Source organism: Schistocerca piceifrons, chromosome 2 (genome assembly GCF_021461385.2).
Source record: "Schistocerca piceifrons isolate TAMUIC-IGC-003096 chromosome 2, iqSchPice1.1, whole genome shotgun sequence".
NCBI lineage: Eukaryota > Metazoa > Arthropoda > Insecta > Orthoptera > Acrididae > Schistocerca > Schistocerca piceifrons.
Window position 1 is genome coordinate 968648283 of NC_060139.1, and position 21946 is coordinate 968670228.

At 45.2% G+C, this 21946-nt stretch overlaps 1 protein-coding gene across 1 annotated transcript; it reads left to right on the top strand.

Annotated features, from left to right (window-relative positions):
- The first annotated feature begins 875 nt into the window (after positions 1-875).
- Positions 876-21286, top strand: LOC124776724 (branchpoint-bridging protein-like). Its single transcript, XM_047251843.1, has 2 exons — positions 876-982; positions 20705-21286. Exons 1-2 carry the CDS (start codon positions 944-946, stop codon positions 21203-21205), a joined length of 540 nt encoding a protein of 179 aa, XP_047107799.1. The 5' UTR covers positions 876-943; the 3' UTR covers positions 21206-21286.
- Positions 21287-21946: the final 660 nt, after the last annotated feature.

Here is a 21946-nt window from a genome sequence, read left to right on the forward strand (position 1 = left end):
TCATCGGCGAACCTTAAAGTTTTTATTTCTTCTCCATGGATGTTAATACCTACTCGAAAATTTTTCTTTTGTTTCCTTTATTGCTTGCTCAGTATACAGATTGAATAACATCGGGGAGAGGCTACAACCCTCTCTCACTCCCTTCCCAACCACTGCTGCCCTTTCATGTCCCTCGACTCTTATAACTGCCATCTGGTTTCCATACAAATTGTGAATAGCCTTTCGATCCCTGTAAGTACATGTCGCTTTAATTCTGAGTAATAAATTTTAACTACTATGGAGAGTATAGTAAAACTGTGCAGTCTTGTTAATTATTCTTTTATTAATAGTGGGTCAACTGTCCATCGTACAACTTTCTGTCGCATCTTAACTCAGTCAGAGCAAAAAAACGTACCTCACTATGGAATTAGATTTTAGCCAACACTAGATATGTAAAATTCGTATTGCTGAACTGAGAGAAATTCTGAGTTTAACGAGTGGAAATTAGTTACTAAGGATGGTATATAAAGATCGATAAGAGGCTCCAGTGTGCACCCTGTGAGCAGTCTATGTGGCAACTGAACTACATGATTCGGTTTGAGCATAGAGTAGGTCGTCCAGCTGAACCCAACAAGGACTATTTGCTCACTTTCCAGATGTGGTTCTATATTCAAAGACTTGTGACTAACAGGAAATGACGCAGTTGACCGTGTCATGCGTGCTCCGCTTTCGTGAGGACCGGGAAGGTGATGTCGTCGCTTTATCGAATGACATGTGCGTATCAAAGAAACAAGAGTGTCTGCTAGTGACAGCCAGAAAATTACGTGTTACGCAGAGGCGTGCGTTCCGAGAATAACCATTGTAAAACAAGCGAGATTATTTTCATGAGGTCGTGGTAAGAGCACGCAATGTGCAGACGTATAAAAGGTGTACGTCTGCAGGAATCAGGCACACATCTAACAGCATGAGGGCCACAGTAGCAGCTCTTGTCTTGTGCCTTGCGGTGAGTAACTTTGTCCGAATGGTTTCGTATAAGGAAAAACTAAAGTAATCGTAATAGTTGTATGTTTCAAGAACGCCTATAAAGGAGTTCTGCCATTAGCTCACGTTAGTTTGATACAGCCGAATGTGGTCTCTTAACTCTGGAAAATTGTGTGAAGTCAAACATACAGGGTGATTTTGCTAGTCCGCAGCTCGTGGTCGTGCGGTAGCGTTCTCGCTTCCCGCGCCCGGGTTCCCGGGTTCGATTCCCGGCGGGGATCAGAGATTTTCTCTGCCTCGTGATGACTGGGTGTTGTGTGCTGTTCCTAGGTTAGTTAGGTTTAAGTAGTTCTAAGTTCTAGGGGACTGATGACCATAGATGTTAAGTCCCACAGTGCTCAGAGCCATTTGGACCATTTGATTTTGCTAAATGGACATAAACTGCGGGAAACTATTACTGTGAGTATACGGAGGAAAAATTGCATCTGGACATATGGCTGGAAATTTACATCAAGGGATGTAGAACCGCTTGAAGGTGGAGATAAAAAAATCTCAGACAGTGTCGGTTTCAGCGGCTGAAAGCACACACAGACCACACCAGGAGAGATAGCATGTTCTGTCTTCTGTACTAGTGTTTTAGTGGTAAGGTGCCAGCGAACCATCAGCATCGGTTCAGCCCAAACCTGTGGGCGGAGATTATTGGCGACTGCCTCATGCGACGAGGCATCCTTCCATGTATCACAGGCGAGGCAAATCTTCTCTTTCTGTGGGTGACTCCGCCTCCTCTGATAAAAGATGTGAGTTTGTTGGTACGAAGGATAACGTAGCTGTTACAAGATGGTACTCCAGTTAACTTCAGCATTTCCGTGCAGAGTCATCGCGTCAACGTCTACCCCGCCCACACACTGAGGCTCAACATGTGCTGATGGTTCGCTGCCATCAAACCACAAAAGTACTTGTACAGACAGGACATATCACTTACCTGAACTGTTCTTGTGTGTGCTTTCCACCATTGAAACTTACACTGAGAAACACCTTTTATCTGCACCTTCACGCGGCTCTCGTACCTTCCTTGGGACGTATCTCCGTCTCTGTTCTCACATGACATTTTTGCTGCTTATATTTTAAGACATAGTTTCCTGTAGTTCGTAGCCATGTAACAGAATCACCCCGTAGCATGGCACTGTGAAATGTCATCAAAGTATTTCTCTAGAGTTCAGTTCTCTCCAGCTCCTAGTGCATTCTTCAGTAATCGATTTCTGATCGGATAAGAAAATATTGTTGAAACTATAAAAATTGTTTAATTTCGCCTTTAAGGCCTTGACATATTCAGGTTTCCCATTGGTCCGTCCATCTTGTCCATGTCTTTGTAGACTGACTATCAAACTGTTTTGGCATTGTTTTATTCAAGCGTTCTTGTACGCACCGAAACTGGTTGTTGGCGATTTTTATTCTTTTATCGATGATGCTTTCAACTTTAAGCTATTCACTTATGACTTCGCATAGTTTGGAGTCAAGCAGCAAATAATCCGCTACGATCACAGGAAAAGTAATGCAGGTGGCTATATTTGTTTCAGTACGGTAGATATTTTCCCTCCCGTAAAGAAATGTAGGTACACCAATTATATTCTCTAGCTTACGTAGAGTTTCATCCAATTTATGGCCCAGCGTTCGTTGCGTTAAACGTCTAAATCTCTCAAGTATGATACAGGAATCCTGTGAGCTACTATATTTTATGGAAGCCCAAATACAAAAATTTCGAGACTTCTCAACAACAAGTTTTCCCATTATTAGGATTCCACCATTGAACAGTATTGTTTAGCTTTGCTTCATAAATGTTTTCACCATATATTCTTTGACGAAGTGGTGCGTCATGATATTCATATTTCGAGCTATATATAATTTTCACTATAATTTTTATTCAAACCGTTAATGACATCTGCTTCAATGAGATTAAAGAGCTGTTACTGCCCTTTGACCAGGATACGAGGTGTCTTCTTTTAAGTACGTAGCGTTCTTATACGAGCGCTGATCATACAGAATAAGACTTTTTTTACAGATGCTTATTTTCCATTTCAGTTTTTACATGATCTTGTTCAAAGTACTTGCCTATTACTTAAACGCACTTTTCATAGCGCATGTGCCGGCCGCTGGTGGCCGAGCGGTTCTAGGCGCTTCAGTCTGGAACCGCGAGACCGCTACGGTCGCAGGTTCGAATCCTGCCTCGGGCATGCATGTGTGTGAAGTCCTTAGGTTAGTTAGGTTTAAGTAATTCTAAGTTCTAGGGGACTGATGACCTCAGATGTTAGTCCAATAGTGCTCAGAGCCATTTTGGAACCATGGCGTGTGTGCCAGTCCTAGTACACATGGTGCATACTATTCCTTGTCTTTCCTTGAGAATCGCCTCGCTCTTACTGAACACTGCTTCAGAGTTCTCAAATCGAATTCCCCATAGCTTTGCCTTTAGTGATGGGAATAATAAAAGATCGGGGCTATAAGTCGGATGCCACACCCAGGTAATGTTGAATTGAGCCAGAAACTCCATGACTTGATTTGTGACCTGAGCCAGCGCATTGTCATGTTGAAGCCGCTACCCAGTTCGAGAAACTTCTGATCGTTCCACTGCAATACGCTTCCTCAGGTTAGCCAATACTGACGTGTAGTATCAGGCTGTAACCAGTGTGAGGGGAAACTACATGGGGATGAATCATACCGTTGCTCACCATTACTTTCCCTGCGGATAGAACAACTTTCGCCCTTTTTGGTATTGGAGAATTTATGCTGGCTCGTTTTCCCTCAGGATCATAATGATGCAGCCACGACTCATCACCGGTGGTAATCGATTCCAGAAAGGCACCTCTCTATCACTAAAGAGAAGCAGCACATCACGGCTTGTCTCCATTCGCACACCCTTTTCTTCGGGAATCAAAAGACGTGCCCTTGACGACGGGCAGTAACACGCGATATACACTCCTGGAAATTGAAATAAGAACACCGTGAATTCATTGTCCCAGGAAGGGGAAACTTTATTGACACATTCCTGGCGTCAGATACATCACATGATCACACTGACAGAACCACAGGCACATTGACACAGGCAACAGAGCATGCACAATGTCGGCACTAGTACAGTGTATATCCACCTTTCGCAGCAATGCAGGCTGCTATTCTCCCATGGAGACGATCGTAGAGATGCTGGATGTAGTCCTGTGGAACGGCTTGCCATGCCATTTGCACCTGGCGCCTCAGTTGGACCAGCGTTCGTGCTGGACGTGCAGACCGCGTGAGACGACGCTTCATCCAGTCCCAAACATGCTCAACGGGGGACAGATCCGGAGATCTTGCTGGCCAGAGTAGTTGACGTACACCTTCTAGAGCACGTTGGGTGGCACGGGATACATGCGGACGTGCATTGTCCTGTTGGAACAGCAAGTTCCCTTGCCGGTCTAGGAATGGTAGAACGATGGGTTCGATGACGGTTTGGATGTACCGTGCACTATTCAGTGTCCCCTCGACGATCACCAGTGGTGTACGGCCAGTGTAGGAGATCGCTCCCCACACCATGATGCCTGGTGTTGGCCCTGTGTGCCTCGGTCATATGCAGTCCTGATTGTGGCGCTCACCTGCACGGCGCCAAACACGCATACGACCATCATTGGCACCAAAGCAGAAGCGACTCTCATCGCTGAAGACGACACGTCTCCATTCGTCCCTCCATTCACGCCTGTCGCGACACCACTGGAGGCGGGCTGCACGATGTTGGGGCGTGAGCGGAAGACGGCCTAACGGTGTGCGGGACCGTAGCCCAGCTTCATGGAGACGGTTGCGAATGGTCCTCGCCGATACCCCAGGAGCAACAGTGTCCCTAATTTGCTGGGAAGTGGCGGTGCGGTCCCCTACGGCACTGTGTAGGATCCTACGGTCTTGACGTGCATCCGTGCGTCGCTGCGGTCCGGTCCCAGGTCGACGGGCACGTGCACCTTCCGCCGACCACTGGCGACAACATCGATGTACTGTGGAGACCTCACGCCCCACGTGTTGAGCAATTCGGCGGTACGTCCACCCGGCCTCCCACATGCCCACTATACGCCCTCGCTCAAAGTCCGTCAACTGCACATACGGTTCACGTCCACGCTGTCGCGGCATGCTACCAGTGTTAAAGACTGCGATGGAGCTCCGTATGCCACGGCAAACTGGCTGACACTGACGGCGGCGGTGCTCAAATGCTGCGCAGCTAGCGCCATTCGACGGCCAACACCGCAGTTCTTGGTGTGTCCGCTGTGCCGTGCGTGTGATCATTGCTTGTACAGCCCTCTCGCAGTGTCCGGAGCAAGTATGGTGGGTCTGACACACCGGTGTCAATGTGTTCTTTTTTCCATTTCCAGGAGTGTATGAAGATAATCATGCATAATCGTAAAGACGCTGCATATGAAATTGCCAACAGTTCACTGAGGTTAAGTAATGTTATCCGCTGATCCTCGCGGACAGTCACAGCAGCTGTGTTGATGTTGACTTCAGTCACCGCAGAAGCCGAAACGCCAGGCCCACTTGCTTAACACAGACAAATCAGCCTTCTTTGAGGTCCTTGAATCACCTAAATACTGTTGCACGAGGTTGTGCATATTCACCGTACGTTTGCTACAGCTTTTCGTAAGTCTATGTGACTGTAGCGAACATAGAATTTTATTCCGCAGTACTGATCATCTTACGTCTCTCCATTGTTTGGTAAGCGAAATACAAATAGCATCTACAAACTGGAACACTATACGAGAGTGCTGTCGCATTTGGATAGTATACATAAAAAACACTCTCTTCAAATATACGTTGTACAGATAGGCAACTAATATGGAAGCTACAGGAAAAAATGAGTCTGTCTTTGCTGATCAGCCATCGCACTAAACAAACACAAAAGAACATATTATCGCATGAACAGCAGTACCTTAATCTTTACTCATACTCATAAATTAAGGATAATTGCAGAATGTGGTGCCACACAACGTGGCAGTAGCCCACATGCCGCACAACGGGCTGGCATACTCTCAATCAGGTGGTCGAGCAGTTACTGGGGTACAGCCTCCCATTCTTGCACCAGTGCCTGTCCGAGCTCCTGAAGTGTCCTAGGGGTTTGAAGACGTACAGCGAGACGTCGGCCAAGAGCATCCCAGACGTGCTCGATTGGGTTTAGTTCTGGAGAACAGGCAGGCCACTACATTCGCCTGATATCTTCTGTTTCAAGGTACTCCTCTACAATGGGAGCTCGGTAGGGCCGTGGGTTATCATCCATCAGGAGGCTGGTGGGACCCACTGCACCCCTGAAGAGGCGGACATACTGGTGCAAAATGACGTCCCGATACACCTGACCTGATACAGTTCCTCTGTCAAAGTCATGCATGGGTGTACGTGCACCAATCATAATCCCACCCCACACCATCAAACCACGACCTCCACACAGGTCCCTTTCAAGAACATTAAGGGGTTGGTATCTGGTTTCTGGTTCACGCCAGATGAAAATCCGGCGAGAATCACTGTTCAGACTACACCTGGACTTGTCCGTGAACGTAACCTGGGCTACTGTTCCAATGACCATATACTGTGTTCTTGACAACAGGCTTTATGGGCCCTCCTGCGACGAGGATTAGTAGAATGCACCTTGCATGTCTCCGGGTGAGTAAACCATCTATGTTCAGTCGTCTGTAGACTGTGTGTCTCGAGACAACTGTCCCAGTGGCTGCGGTAAGGTCCCGAGCAAGGCTACCTTCACTACTCCGTGGCCATCTGCGGGCACTGATGGTGAGATATCGGTCTTGTTGTGGGGTTGTACACTGTGGACATCCCGTACTGTAGCGCCTGGACACGTTTCCTGTCTTCTGGAATCGTTGTCATGATCTTGAGATCACACTTCGTGGCACACAGAGGGCCCGTGTTACGACCTTCTGTGTTTGACCAGCCTCCAGTCGCCCTAGTATTCTACCCCTCACAACGTCATCAATATTTCTTTGAGCCACTTTCAACACACAGTCAGCATTAGCACGTCTGAAAATGTCTGCACACTTACTCGCTGCACCGTACTCTGATATGCACCAACACACCCCTGCATATGTAGACTGCTGCCAGCGCCACCGTGCGACGACTGCAGGTCAAATGCACCTCATGGTCATATCCCGAAGTGATTTAAACCCGTAAACCGCCCACCAGAGCGTTGTTTCACCATGTATTAGCATTATCCTTAATTTATGAGCAGGAGTGTATCTTACAATATATGTCCATCAATATCATAAGGACCAAACACCTACCCAAATGTTTTTTAAAGTGCACGATCTTGGCTTTATTACTGTAGTGCCCAGGGAAATTCAAATCATTAGCTAGTCGATTGTTTTTGTGCATTTCAGTTAGCATTTTTGGTCCAGTGTGAAAGGAATTTGCAATAACTGAAGTGTAATGTAAGAATTCCACAAAGGACAATTATTAGAAACTCATTTGATAAAAACAAAATCTAGAAGTGTCTGTTTTCTTGGCTCTTACATCAACGTCCAAGTCTTCAGTACCGCCACATAGTCACTAACTTCACAGTACATCTTGGACATCAGTAGGTCACGATTAAATACTCCATCTTCTCGCTGAGCAATCGTAGTGCTTTATCCATACATTTACAATCCGCATATGAATTTCGAACCCTTTTTGCGTCTTCTACGTACAGGAAAGGAATCACTACACGTATTTCCTCCTCCTCTAGATTTTAATTAATAGAAGCATTTTAAATAACAACAAACAAAAGAAGACTCTGACAAATACTCCCGTTATAGCGTCTATGGGCAGCCAATCAACGCATATACTCACCACACTTGCGCGTATTGCCAAACACAAGGCTCGGTTGTGTAGAGCTCACTACTTCTTTCTCTTAATTCGTATTTGGTTTATCTGTCCTTCCTTTAAATATTTTTTTCCTTAACAAACTGTGAAGCTTAGGAGTACAAAATTTCAGTACCAACACAGAGGCTGAAGAGATTATCTGCGATCACTCTTCGAAATTCTTCGGTAGTATGGATGACATATAACGAGCGAAATGTTATCCATAGTTTTACAGAAAGCGCGTTGCACTTATAAGAATCTAAGGTCATGAAGAGAAAGAAGTTACTGAGAATTGAGTGAGACATGGCTGTAGACTATGATCGAGGCTTTCGACTGTACACTGAGAAAGCTACCAAGGAAAATTGCAGAGGAAGGTCAAGGTTCCAATGTATTTAACTTTCATGATATTATTATTATTTTTTCTTCGTCCAGTGTCATCCTTTTCACATTAGAGTAGCACCTGCGAACTACATCCTCAGTTACATGCTGGATATATTCTAATACCAGCATTGCTCTACAGTTTTTACACTGTACAGCTCCATCTACAACCAAGGAAATTATGTATTATCGTCCTGTCCCTCCTTGTTGTCAGTGTTTTCACGTATTCCTTTCTCGCCGGTTCGATGGAGAGCCTCCTCATTTCATACCTTATCAGTCCATCTAATTTTCAACATTCTTCTATAGCACTGTGAAATGTCACCTTTCAGGGTGCGGCTTAACCAGACCAAGCACTTGAAAAGTCTGTCCAAGGTTTTAAGTACACATCATTCACCATTTGACAAATTTACTACCATTAAGAAAACGCTATGTATACCAAGAGATGTAATTTATGAGATCAGCGACAATTACCTTAAAGACTAATTAAAAAATGAACAACAGTTTCGATACCAACAAGTGTTATACAATAAAACAGTACCTTTTATCAAATTATAGCTCTTTACAGGCAAGCCCATAAATTGGAGACCTCTAATGTCAAATTACGACCAAATGTTATCGTTTATAACCACAGACTTGGGAGAATGATAACGGTCTCAGTTAAGTTGCATACAATTTTCGATTGCCTTTGACAAGAACGTTACAAACATTCCGCACTGGGTTGACTCAACAGTTAAACAACTATGAAACCGGCGGAAGACCGGTCACAGTTAACAAAGCGCGGCTAGAATATTCGGCAGAGATAAATCCTTTGAGTACGACGCTTAAGGCACGCAATGCAGATTACATGCCTTTCTTCTTACAAGATATGAGCGGTAACATCAAACTCAAAAGAACCCAACAGGACGATGACTAAAAACCACCTGTTTACATCTATGCACCACGCTGACGAAATACAGTCAGCTTTGGCCAAACCAAGCACAAAGTTGCCAAAGTCAGTGCCGTTACAGTGCCCGACATTAAGGAAGCAAGCAATAGGGGGAGGGGGCACCTGTCACATTAAATAGACTACTATCACAAAAGACTGAGCAGTCTACAACAAGAGTAGCTTCCCATAGTAATTTTAAAAAATGTTGCGCAAGTTGAAAAACGCATTACACTGTTAAAACAAGGGGTACCAAACTGGCATAAAATAACTGCCCATTTAGTCACTTAGAATGAGAAAACAGCAGTTATGTAAAAGAGCTACTAGATTACAATTAAATAAGTTCGCGAGTGGCGACCTCCACTGACTGCTTAGGTCTTTAGAATGAGGAAAACAATAGTTACATGAAACAGTTAATGGATTACAATTACATAATTTGTCGAGCAGCGACTTCCATGGCGGAGATGGTACAGTCTGGCGTGGTTTGTGGAAGCACAGATGAGAAGACACTACGGTCGAAGAGTCTCATAAGGTGGTGACGCTGGAACAGACTAAAGGCACCTCTAGGTCCAGGGAACCACTGCACGCTCAACACTGCCTCACTTCTTGTGCTCAGTGCTCAGTGAGTAATCACTATAGGAGACATGCACTGTGGTCACATCACAAATAATGAGTGAATAGAAAAATAATTCCAGAAATACTGCCAGGCGTGGACTAAGAACTTAAACAGCCAGATATTTGCAACTCAGCACGGCTCCTCTACTACACTACTGGCCAATAAAATTGCTACACCAAGCAGAAACGCAGATGATAAACGGGTATTCATTGGACAAATATATTATACTAGAACTGACATACGATTACATTTTCACGCAGTTTGGGTGCATAGATCCTGAGAAATCAGTACCCAGAACAACCACCTCTGGCCGTAATAACGGCCTTCATACGCCTGGGCATTGAGTCAAACAGAGCTTGGATGGCGTGTACAGGCACAGCTGCCCATGCAGCTTCAGCACGATACCACAGTTCATCAAGGGTGGTGCCTGGCGTATTGTGACGAGCCAGTTGCTCGGCCACCATTCACCAGACGTTTTCAGTTGGTGAGAGATCTCCAGAATGTGCTGGCCAGGGCAGCAGTCGAACATTTTCTGTATCTACAAAGGCCCGTACAGGACCTACAACATGCGGACGTGCATTACCCTGCTGAAATGTAGGGTTTTTCAGGGATCGAATGAAGGGTAGATTCAAATGGCTCTGAGCACTATGGGACTTAACTTCTGAGGTCATCAGTCCGCTAGAACTTAGAACTACTTAAACCTAACTAACCTAAGGACATCACACACATCCATGCCCGAGGCAGGATTCGAACCTGCGACCGTAGCAGTCACGCGGCTCTAGACTGTAGCGCCTAGAACCGCTCTGAAGGGTAGAGCCACAGGTCGTAACACATCTGAAAAATAATGTCCACTGTTCAAGTGCGAACAAGAGGTGACAGAGACGTGTAACCAATGGCACCCCATACCATCATGCCGGGTGATACGCCAGTTTGGCGATGACGAATACACGCTTCCAATGTGCGTTCACCGCGATGTCGCCAAACACGGATGCGACCATCACGATGCTGTCAACAGAACCTGGATTCATCCGAAAAAAATGACGTTTTTCCATTCGTGCACACAGGTTCGTCGTTGAGTACACCATCGCCGGCGCTCCTGTCTGTGATGCAGCGTCAAGGGTAACCGAAGCCATGATCTCCGAGCTGAGAGTTCATGCTGCTGCAAACGTCATCGAACTGTTCGTACAGATGGTTGTTGTCTTGCAAACGTCCCCATCTGTTGATTCAGGAATAGAGACGTGGCTGCACGACCCATAACAGCCATGCGGATAAGATGCCTGTTATCTCCAATGCTCGTGATACGCGGCCGTTGGGATCCAGCACGGCGTTCCCTACTACCCTCCTGAACCCACCGATTCCATATTCTGCTAACAGTCATTGGATCTCGACCAACGCGAGCAGCAATGTCACGATACGATAAACCGCAATCGCGATAGGCTACAATCCGACCTTTATCAAAGTCGGAAACGTGATGGTACACATTTCTCCTCCTTACACAAGGCATCACAACAACGTTTCACCAGGCAACGGCGGTCAGCTGCTGTTTGTGTATGAGAAATCGGTTGGAAACTTTCCTCATGTCAGCACGTTGTAGGTGCCGCCACCGGCGCCAACCTTGTGTGAATGCTGTGAAAAGGTAATCATTTGCATATCACAGCATCGTCTTCCTGTCGGTTAAATTTTGCGTCTGTAGCACGTCATCTTCGTGCTGTAGCTATTTCAATGGCCCGTAGTGTACTTAAACCTAACTAACCTGTGGTTCCGGACTGAAGCGCCTAGAATCACTCTGCCACCGCGGCCGGCAAAAGATGATTTCCAGGACTTAATTTCCGCACGATTTCACAGGGAAAGAGGAATCGCTGAGCCAATTTACTACAGTAACATGACTCTTCTTTTATGGTGAGTTCTGGGTTCCACACAAAAACTCGACCTCCTATTTTACATTTACACTCCTTACAGCCACGACTGTAACGCCACGTTTCTGGAAGATCTCTACCTATTCGATACCGGTGAATAATTTCCGTAGTAACCTGTTGTGAAAGAAGGTCATTAATAGACCATAAGTTAGCTGAAGGGTACTTCATCTGACACTGAACACAAAACTGAGCAAGGGTATCGAAAGATCCGACTTCTTTTGAGAACTTCTATGAAAAGTGATCAGTGCTGCCTTCAGATTACGATTGACTTCCCCTACAAAGGAGGGCTCTGAGCACTATGGGACTTAACTGCTGTGGTCATCAGTCCCCTAGAACTTAGAACTACTTAAACCTAACTAACCTAAGGACATCACACACATCCATGCCCGAGGCAGGATTCGAACCTGCGACCGTAGCGGTCGCGCGGTTCCAGACTGTAGCGCCTACAAAGGAGGGTAAGCATAGTATAGGGTGGTGACGATTTGTTTAATGGCATTCTCAAAACAAAACCTTTTAAACATTTTGGAAGTGAAAGCTGGAATGTTATCACTCACAAGAGATCTAGGTAGTCCAAAGGTGGAAAAAATGTGTAGAAGGTGGCAAATGGTCAAAGGAGCCATAACCCCACTGCTCGGAATCAACCAGCAGAAACGGGAAAAAACACCAACAACCACCATAACGTACCTATTTCCAGCACGATTACGAGGGAGGGGTCCTTTCTAAACAGTGAAAAGTTTCGCCATCGGACTATTCTCCCAGGTCTACAGTAAAAGCCTCTGAAGCAAGTCAGAATTGGGCTTAGCACTCTGGCAACTTTCATACTCCTCACCAATATCGTTTTAGAGGTTTTATGAATACCCAAGTTACCACCCATCACTGTACAATGAAAGTACCAGAATACGGGACCGACAACTTCCATGGGCAAACAAATCTTACGTTCGCTCTCGCTGTGCCAACTATAACGAAGTAGGCCTTTGTTTAGGCTATACCCAGAGATCTGTTCCTTTTGTTATAACCTACGTTTAATCCTGGCAATTCTAGGGTCAAGCTTCCACTTCAAATTGGTAGAGTTCAGAGACCTCCGTCAACATCCCTGTTGGTCAATGCTTGGAAGAAACATCCTCCCCCCCTCCTCTGCTCCATGTGATCAAGAACTTCGCCTTATAACATGCGGCTTAAGGCATCCACCACCCTGTTGGGGCCCCCTCATATGGCTAACATTAAAACGAAAAGTGGAAACCCAAATCGCTCAGAGCGCTATTCTCCCAGTTTTGCAGGGATGTGCCACAAGCCAGCTAAGGGACTGATTATTCGTCTATAGAAGAGATTTCCTGTGCTCAAGATAAAACTTAAATTTTCAAGGGCAAAGAGAACTGCCAGTGTTTCCCATTCATAAACGTAATGTTTAGTTTCAGGTGGTAACAAGTTCGTAGAACCGTAAGCTATGGGATGCCGCTCCCCGTTTTGTTCTTACAGAAGAGTAGCCGCTCTTCTACAAGTAGAAGCATCCATTTGGATACAAACAGGTGGTCAAAGTCGTGGATAGCCAAACCGGGGGTAAGGGCCTCTTTAATTGCCTCAAAGGATGCCTGATGAACCTCGTCCCCAAGGAAAACAAATTCTTTCTTACAAAGGTCAATAAGGGACCCAGGTAACTGACCAAAATTGGAACAAACTTCCGAAAAAAATTGCCATGCCTGTAAAATTAGCCACAGCCTTCTTATTTCTGGCCGCAGGAGTTCTATGGAAATCCTAGGGCAATCTTGATCGATCCTAATACCATCGGCAGACATTAAATGCCCCAAAAATGATCTCTTCCGACATCCCAACGTAATTCTGGCTGATTTGACGGTCAACCCTGCTTCCCTAAGAAGCAGAGTAGCCTCCAGTGGCTGGCTCTGAGCACTATGGGACTCAACATTGTAGGTCATAAGTCCCCTAGAACTTAGAACTACTTAAACCTAACTAACCTAAGGACATCACACACACTCATGCCCGAGGCAGGATTCGAACCTGCGACCGTAGCAATCCCGCGGTTCCGGACTGCAGCGCCAGAACCGCTGGACCACCGCGGCCGAGCCTCCAGTGTTTCAAATCATCAGCGAACGTGGCACTATAAACCACCACATAATCTAGACAGTTATACACATTTAAATTTCAGATCACCCACAACACAGTCTAGAAGGGGGTACAAAGCAGCTACACTAGTGGACAACCCAAAATGAACACATATAGGTTCCAGTTCTTACAGAAGCTGGTAATATGTTTAGAGTCCTTGGATAACGGGATCTGATAATATACCTGACTAAGATCAAGAACTGTAAAGAACTTGGTCTCAGCAAATCACTTAAAACAATTATATAAATCAGACAAAAGTACAGATTCTAAAGCAACCTTCTGGTTAACTAATCTATACTCAACCACCGTACGAAACTTCCTACTCTTGGCTTTGCGTAGTACAAATATGGACGATGCATACGGTGATATACGGGGTCTGATCACTCTGCCATGTAACATGCCACCAATCAAGTTCTTTATTTTCGGAGGGGATAGCCTATATCGAGTTTGCCAAACCAGCACCTCATCAGTAAGGAAGAACTTATACTGAATCTTATCCGTTATGCCCAGCTTGTCGGTTAGGATCTGTGGGAAACGACTAAGAAGCTGCAAAAGTTATTTTATACCCACACGCCACCGTGAAAGGCTCCGAGAACTCAACTGTAAATCTACATGACCACTTTGCAGTTTACATTTAAGTGCATGTCCGAGGGTTCAACAACAACCTTAGGACTATTTCCCTAACGTTCCACTCCCGGACGGCGTATGGGAAACATGGACACTTAATACCTAACGTACAAGCTGTGAATTCTCTTACTGTATTACCATTTCTCTTTATGTAGGGTAGCACCAATAAAATATTTTCGCATTCAGAGGAGAAAGTTGCTGATTGTGAAAAAGTCTCGTCACAACGAAAAACAGCCTTGTTTTAATGATTTCCATGGCAATTCGCTTATCGTGTCTGTGACACGCTGTCCCCTATTTGTCGACGATACAAGATGGGCTGCTCTTCTTTGGACTCCTTCAAAGTCCTTCTCAATCCTGTCTGTTAAGGATCCCATACCTCACAGCAGTACTCTAACAGAGGACGGACAAGCATAGTGTAGACCTGTTGCACCTTCTAAGCCTACTGCCAATAAAACGCAGTGTTTGATTTGCATTCCCCACCATATTATCTACATGATCGTTCAGATGTAAGCTGTTCTTAATTGTAATTCCTATGCATATAACTGAACTGACAGATTTTACACGTGAGTGATTTATCGTGTAACTGAAATTTAACGGATTTCTTTTAGTACTCGTGGTATGACTTCGCACTTTTCCTTATTTAGAGTCAGTTGCCACTTTTTTCACCATACAGATATCGTGTCTAAGTCATTTTGAAGTTGATAAAGGTAGTCAATGTGGCCCAGCGTACATCAAAACGACTGAATATTGTTTTTAGAGGTAGTGTCACCAACGTCTTTCGGAAAGTGTACTGTATGTAATTTACAAACATATTCATTATACTCATTGCCTGTTGAATAGCTCGTCCTTTGTCTAACAGTCGTTTCCGACCACTGATTCTGTACTCCAAAATACACACTTTACAAAGCACTACTTCCTGCATAATTATGACGCTAACGATTGGATGGCACACAATTTTAAACGTAGACATAGATCTTCCATGAGAACGTAATTGAAACATAGAAACTAATAATTAGTTAGCGATTTATGTGGGAGTAATATGGAACCAGTAACTGTTCTCAATTTTGATACGACTTATTTTTTCCATTATTAGGTAATTGTCAAGCCACTGCAAGCTCATCATCAGATGGAGGTGTCACACGAACGTTATGTGGACCATATGCAGCTAGAGGCTATAGTCATGGTGATTCCACTGCCTTGTGGAAAATGACAGATTTTATGTATATAGACGGAAGCGGTGAGTTAAAATTTGTATCAGGCCGAGAATCGAACCCAGGTCTACTGCTTACGAGGCAGGTGTGTCAGCCACTAAGCCACCTTGGCCCATCAGTTTACACAGCTGAACCGAATAGCCGCCACCTCATCACAGCAGTTTATACAGCTGAACGGAATACCCTGGCACGCCTCTCTCCTCGATCGAAATTCTCACAGCCACCCCAAACTACTTAAAATTTCCCCTTACACACGAGCAGAATTGTCGAGGTTCTCCAGATTAGTGGCTAATGCACCTGCCTAGTAAGCAGGACACACAGATTTGATTCCTGGCCTTAGTACAAATTTTCACTCGCCGCTTCAGCACATAAAATCATATCTGTATGGGACCAATAAAGTCTCTGAAATTGTTGTCATTCCATTCGTTTAAGCACATGCACCTGGTTTTCAGGGTGCACCCCTGAACCGTGGATTTATTTTCAAAGAATATTCTTAAAAATTTATTCTACTTACTAGCAATTCATCAAGAACATTAGCACATTTAATCAGGCTATGTGAGCGTGGAAGTAGTTGCCAGAGAGTAACTGATGAAATCATAAGCAAATTCCTTTTTAACAAATGGTAATTTATTCACATTAATGAAGCCTAAAGCATTTTTTGAGAGAAATAGATTTAAAATTATAATCAGAAAGCAACCTCTAAATATCAAGTTACAATTTATTCAGAGGCAGAAAGAAACAAATTTTTGACCTAATGAGCTTTCGGGCTGAGAACCTTGCCGCTCCCTTTTGGCACGGTCGCAGTTACGACCGCTCAAAACAACCTCTGAAAGGCTACTCTGGTGCAAATCTGCAACACACCAGATTACTTTAAACTAAAAGTTTTAACAATTCACACAAACTATGCACCCCGTAGAAGGGATGTAAATGGTATAAAACACTAAAATTAAAATATTAACTTTGCCACCCAAGGTGCAACTTGATTTTAACTTCTAAGAAAAGCCTTACGGTGAAAGGGTGGTAACTTTATATACTAAAATGACCATTTAAATAAAATCCCATGAAATGAAATCTTATATAAAATTATACAAGTTTGGCCAAACACGTTAACATGCTCTACAGTACACAGATACCACCTCTCAAGATGATAGGCAAGGTCAAAATATATTTCAGAAATTAGGCCGTTACACTCCAAGCAATAAATTCGTTAACACCAAATCCGACAAACATGACAGAGGCAGCTGCTAACGAATGGTATATTGATACGGAGATTACCAAACAACCCGAACCGCAGGTTGCCCTAACCCACCCCTAATCCACAAAGGAAAAACGGACCATACAATTCATGAACAACCACCTTCCCGCGGGTGGGCAAACGGAGAAGAATGGTGGGACGACCCCAAAACAAGATGTCTGGTGACCTCACCAAGAAAACAAGTAGAATTTAACAAGTAAATGAAACAACATATCACGCATTACTTAACTTCTAACAAACTGCGATTTCTGGAGAAGACCTGGCGCAGCACCCCCGAATCGCTCTCCCGAACCGTCCGCTGCCAGTCGCTTCAATGGACGCACGAAGGCGCGCCGATCTCCCGTTTCACGGCGTCGCAGCTCGGACCGGCCAGACCGATGTCGTGGGTTGACTCCTGTTGCTCTCGTGTCGACCGCGAAGTCACTACCCCTCGCTATACGGCGCGGCCCACTGGAATCACGTGGCGACTTCACATGCGCCGATGCTCAAGACGGACAAGTCATCTTGTGTCTCAGTGCGCGACCGACCGACCGATCGATCCATCCGCCTTGACCATTGCCGGAGCAGACTGGCGGCCTAACGCGCAGACTCAGATGCAGGAACTAAGCCCTGACCGAGCGACCACTCGCTGAGTTCTCTTACTGGCGTAGTGGAAAGACTCTCATTTTGCCGGCTTTAAAGGTTGATCCGAACGAAAGACATACTACGAGTAGCACTCCGGACGACAGACCGACACTAACTGCCTCACAAATTCGGACGAGAGACAGACTAGCAAGCTGGTGACGAGAGACAGACCCAGACTGACCCCAGACTGACTGCAGGCGAGCTCATAGCGCCCCTTAAATCCACGTGAACTGTCTACCTTTCCCCTTTCCCACCAATGGGAGACACTAAAGATGCGATTGCCACAGCGGCGCCACCACTAGAAACGGAGGGCGACTGCTTCACGCTACGCGCTGTGGCGCGCTCTTCAAAACGCAATTTTTACCACGGCTCAACCCCCATTTACGTTTGATGCTGAGGTGCTATTCCAGAAGATGGAGAGGTTTGGCAATTCTGTTAATGTATACGGAGGAATTTAAATTAGGGTAAGGCGGCAGTGAGAATTTGGATCTAGGAGGTAGGTGTGCCAGGGTAATCTGTGCAGATGTGTAAATCACTGTGCCAAGGTAGCTTAGTGGCTAACGCACCTGCTTAGTAAGAAGGAGATCGAGGTTCGATTGCTGGCCTTGGTACAAATATTCAGTCGCCACTTCAAATGGTTCAAGTGGCTCTGAGCACTATGGGACTTAACATCTATGGTCATCAGTCCCCTAGAACTTACTTAAATCTAACTAACCTAAGGACATCACACAACACCCAGTCATCACGAGGCAGAGAAAATCCCTGACCCCGCCGGGAATCGAACCGGGGAACCCGGGTGCGGGAAGCGAGAACGCTACCGCACGACCACGAGCTGCGGACGGTCGCCACTTCACTTTATAAAGTGTATAAAGTGTATCTGTATGAGATCAGTAAACTCTGAAGCTGTGCCATGTCGTTGAAATAACGAATTCATTTTTATAATGAACATTTTGCAGGTGTTTCATCCACACAAACTCACTATTTACTTGTTTCCTGTTTCATATAGCCCTTAAAATCGGCACATGGCCGATATAATGTTCCTGTAACTCCTCGATCTGATTCTGAGCCTGCAGTAGCTTGAAAACTACTTCGCGGTACAATAGCATGGAAAAATGCACCTGTCACAGACGTTGACACACATTCTCCCTCATGACAACTGTAAACATTCGACATTCCATAGGTGAGGTTGTCTGCCTTCAGGCGCTGGAGCAGCGCTGAAGCTCCACTCATCTAAAGGGGTGTCCGGCTTCTGACAGATACGTTTAAAACGTGTTTAGGAAAGGTGCATGAGAGTCACCGCAAGTGTTTGCCGAACAAGGGGTTGGGAGAGGGCAGGGGCTCAGAGGGACCCTTGGCCGTTTTGTTCATGCAGATGATAATTTTGCATCCCTTCGCCAAAGGAGGAAGTAAAACAGAGTGATCACCCTTTGCTGCTTTGGATCAAGTTCATATTTCATCGAATAGTTTTGAACGGTCCTTAGTAGTTCCATCCTGAGACCGCACTACACACCAAAGCGCTTACATTATTTCAGTGTGGCTGCAGCCTCACTATATCGTTAGAAAAAAAAATGGTTCAAATGGCTCTGAGCACTATGGGACTCAACATCTTAGGTCATAAGTCCCCTAGAACTTAGAATTACTTAAACCTAACTAACCTAAGGACATCACATACACCCATGCCCGAGGCAGGATTCGAACCTGCGACCGTAGCAGTCCCGCGGTTCCGGACTGCAGCGCCAGAACAGCTAGACCACCGCGGTATCCTTAGACTATGGTTGAATCGCCCAGATGGTGACATCAGTGTCGAACATTGTCAAGAAAATTGTCGTGTTGCTCGTGGCACAGCAAACTGTAGTTTCGAGTGCGAAATGTATAGGAATTAATGCCCCAAGGGAAAGGGTGGTTTCACTGACGCCCATTATGCCACCACCTGAGGGCTTCTAGTGGCGATTCTGAGAGTCGGTGTGCCTGAAATGTTGTCCTTGGCAACGCATGAGAAAACCGCGTGATAAGAGGGATGAGTGTCGCGGTTCTGACCTCTACCACAGAGTCATTGGAACGAGGGGTGAAATGTGAGTAACAGTGGGTATGACCTTCCCGTCGTGTGACACGTCTAGATAGCGTTGGGCAGAATTGTTGTGAAATTTGTTGCCAATCTGACATCATTAATTCACATTAATCCTCACATGAACTAATGTGTGACCTATCTTCTGCGTCTATCGACAGTACGCTGTGTGAAGCGTCCTCAAGCGCGAGGGTGTCGACGCTGAGCCCCACGCCTGCGCACCACTACAGAGGACTGTCGTAGGCACCTTACAGCCAGGTTTCAAACCTAGGCACAGAAATGGGAAGCAATTACAACGATTCTAAAAAGCGATCATTAAATTTTGTTTTACAGTATACACTGTTATGAGGAAATGAAAAGAGCCGGTTTTGACGAAATAGCTGAGATAACAGTATATATCTCAGTTATTTCGTCAAAACCGCCTCTTTTCATTTCCTGACTTTGCTTAGTGCCACTACCTGCTGCCACGCCGCCATATTGTGCACACTCGTTCATACTGACTGCGGGATGTAAATGCTCGGAGGTGGTACAAACAGTTAACTGACTTAGTTACGTTTTGTAATTGCAAACCACTAGCAATAAACACTATTTCTTTTTATGAAATTAGATTCCAGATGAGGTAAGGTGAGTCGTTGGCTGCAGTTATGGACGTTTGCTGAATGTACTGCAGAGTGACCTGGTATGTTAGAGAGTTATATGTGGAGTACATATTGAGGGGCTTTCTAACTACAATATTTGGTGGAATTCATGTTATTAACTTATGTTCTGATCTTAATTCTTCAAGAAAATGATTTCATATTCGAGGGAGCATCCTTAATTGCACTACTTAGAGCTAGAAGCAAAGAAGTTACTCAATTTTCTGACAGTTTCTTGGCGAATCATGACTTATTGTTTGATATATGAACAGTAAGCGATGCAAAATTCATTTCAACTGAGCCTAGTTTATGTATAGTTTAGGTAAACTTGTGTGTCAGCGACTATTCCGTTAAATATTCTAGGTCAGAAAGAGTTTCCAGTCTGTTTTCTGGGGCATAAAGTTTCGTATATTACCGCGTATCTTGATTGCTCACGTTTCTAATCATTTTTCAACACACTCACTTCACAATATGTACCATGATGTACTCCTCTAGAAGTTTATTGAAAGTATGTGCCTTTGTTTACAGGTGTCCAAGTGCACCAGCCAAACAACAGAGCCAGTTCCGCCATCGACTGATCTGCCGCCCCCTGCGCCGACTGGTACTGGCCTGCCACCTCCAGAACCCACTGGCACCGGCCTGCCACCGCCAGAACCCACTGGCACCGGCCTGCCACCTCCAGAACCCACTGGCACCGGCCTGCCACCGCCAGAACCTACTGGCACCGGCCTGCCACCGCCAGAACCAACTGGCAGCGAGCAGCCACCACCTCCTGCCAGTACTGAGGCCCCCGCACCTCCCGCAGAGCCGACGACGGCGCCTGCAGCTCCTCCCCCACAGAGAACCCCTACTGGTGGGCGCGGCCGCCGTCCATCTGGTGACCACTTTGGCTTTGCGCCAGGTTTCGGCACCGGCTTCTTCCCAGGATTCCGCCAGCGCTTTCCTTCCTTCAACACTGGATTCTTCCCAGGATTCAATGGCATATTTCCAGGCAACAGGCCGGGTTTCTTTCCTGGCTTTGGACGCTAAAGATTATTCCATCGACTACTGAAGTTCTGTACACAATGCTGTTAAAAATTATGAGTCATTAAAGAAGCAATGAAAAATTAACATACACTATTTCGATCGATCTGTTCTTCTTGAATCCATATATTACTAACACTGTCATAAGTGTAATTCAAAGACAACTTAGATGTAAAGAAAAATTTATAAAAATGATATAAATTTCGTTTTCAGTTCGTTGCTCCTACGTTTAACCGTCTAATGACAGTGAAAAACACACCGTTCGTTATACATGTGCTGTATCCGTTATTTCTGATATGTCTCAAAGAAAAAGACACAATTTTGATCCACTAGTCACTGCCAATTAAGGCACAAAGGAATTACAGATCTTGGTTGCTAGTGGGTGTTGATTTAAATCAATGGGTCATGTTGAAATTTTGTGCTAACCGAGATCCAGTGCGGATGCACCTCAGGGTCGAACTGTACGGGAATTCTTGGGTATTGTGCTTTTTCTCCGCTCAAACAATTAATCGAAAAAGGACCGTATCAGTTCTTGAAACTTTTGATGAAAAAGGAGTTCAGTGAGCAGCAGATATACGTTGCTGGCCATTGAAATAGGAACAACAGGAAGGGTAGTGAATTATTGTGTGTATACATTGCAGTACAAAGAATTCATGATTAAAATTATATGCTACTCTCAGGTGCGCAGGGGGCAAAATTTATTACAGAGCTGCCACCTCAGGCAGCTACAGTTTTTCTGATTCTTCT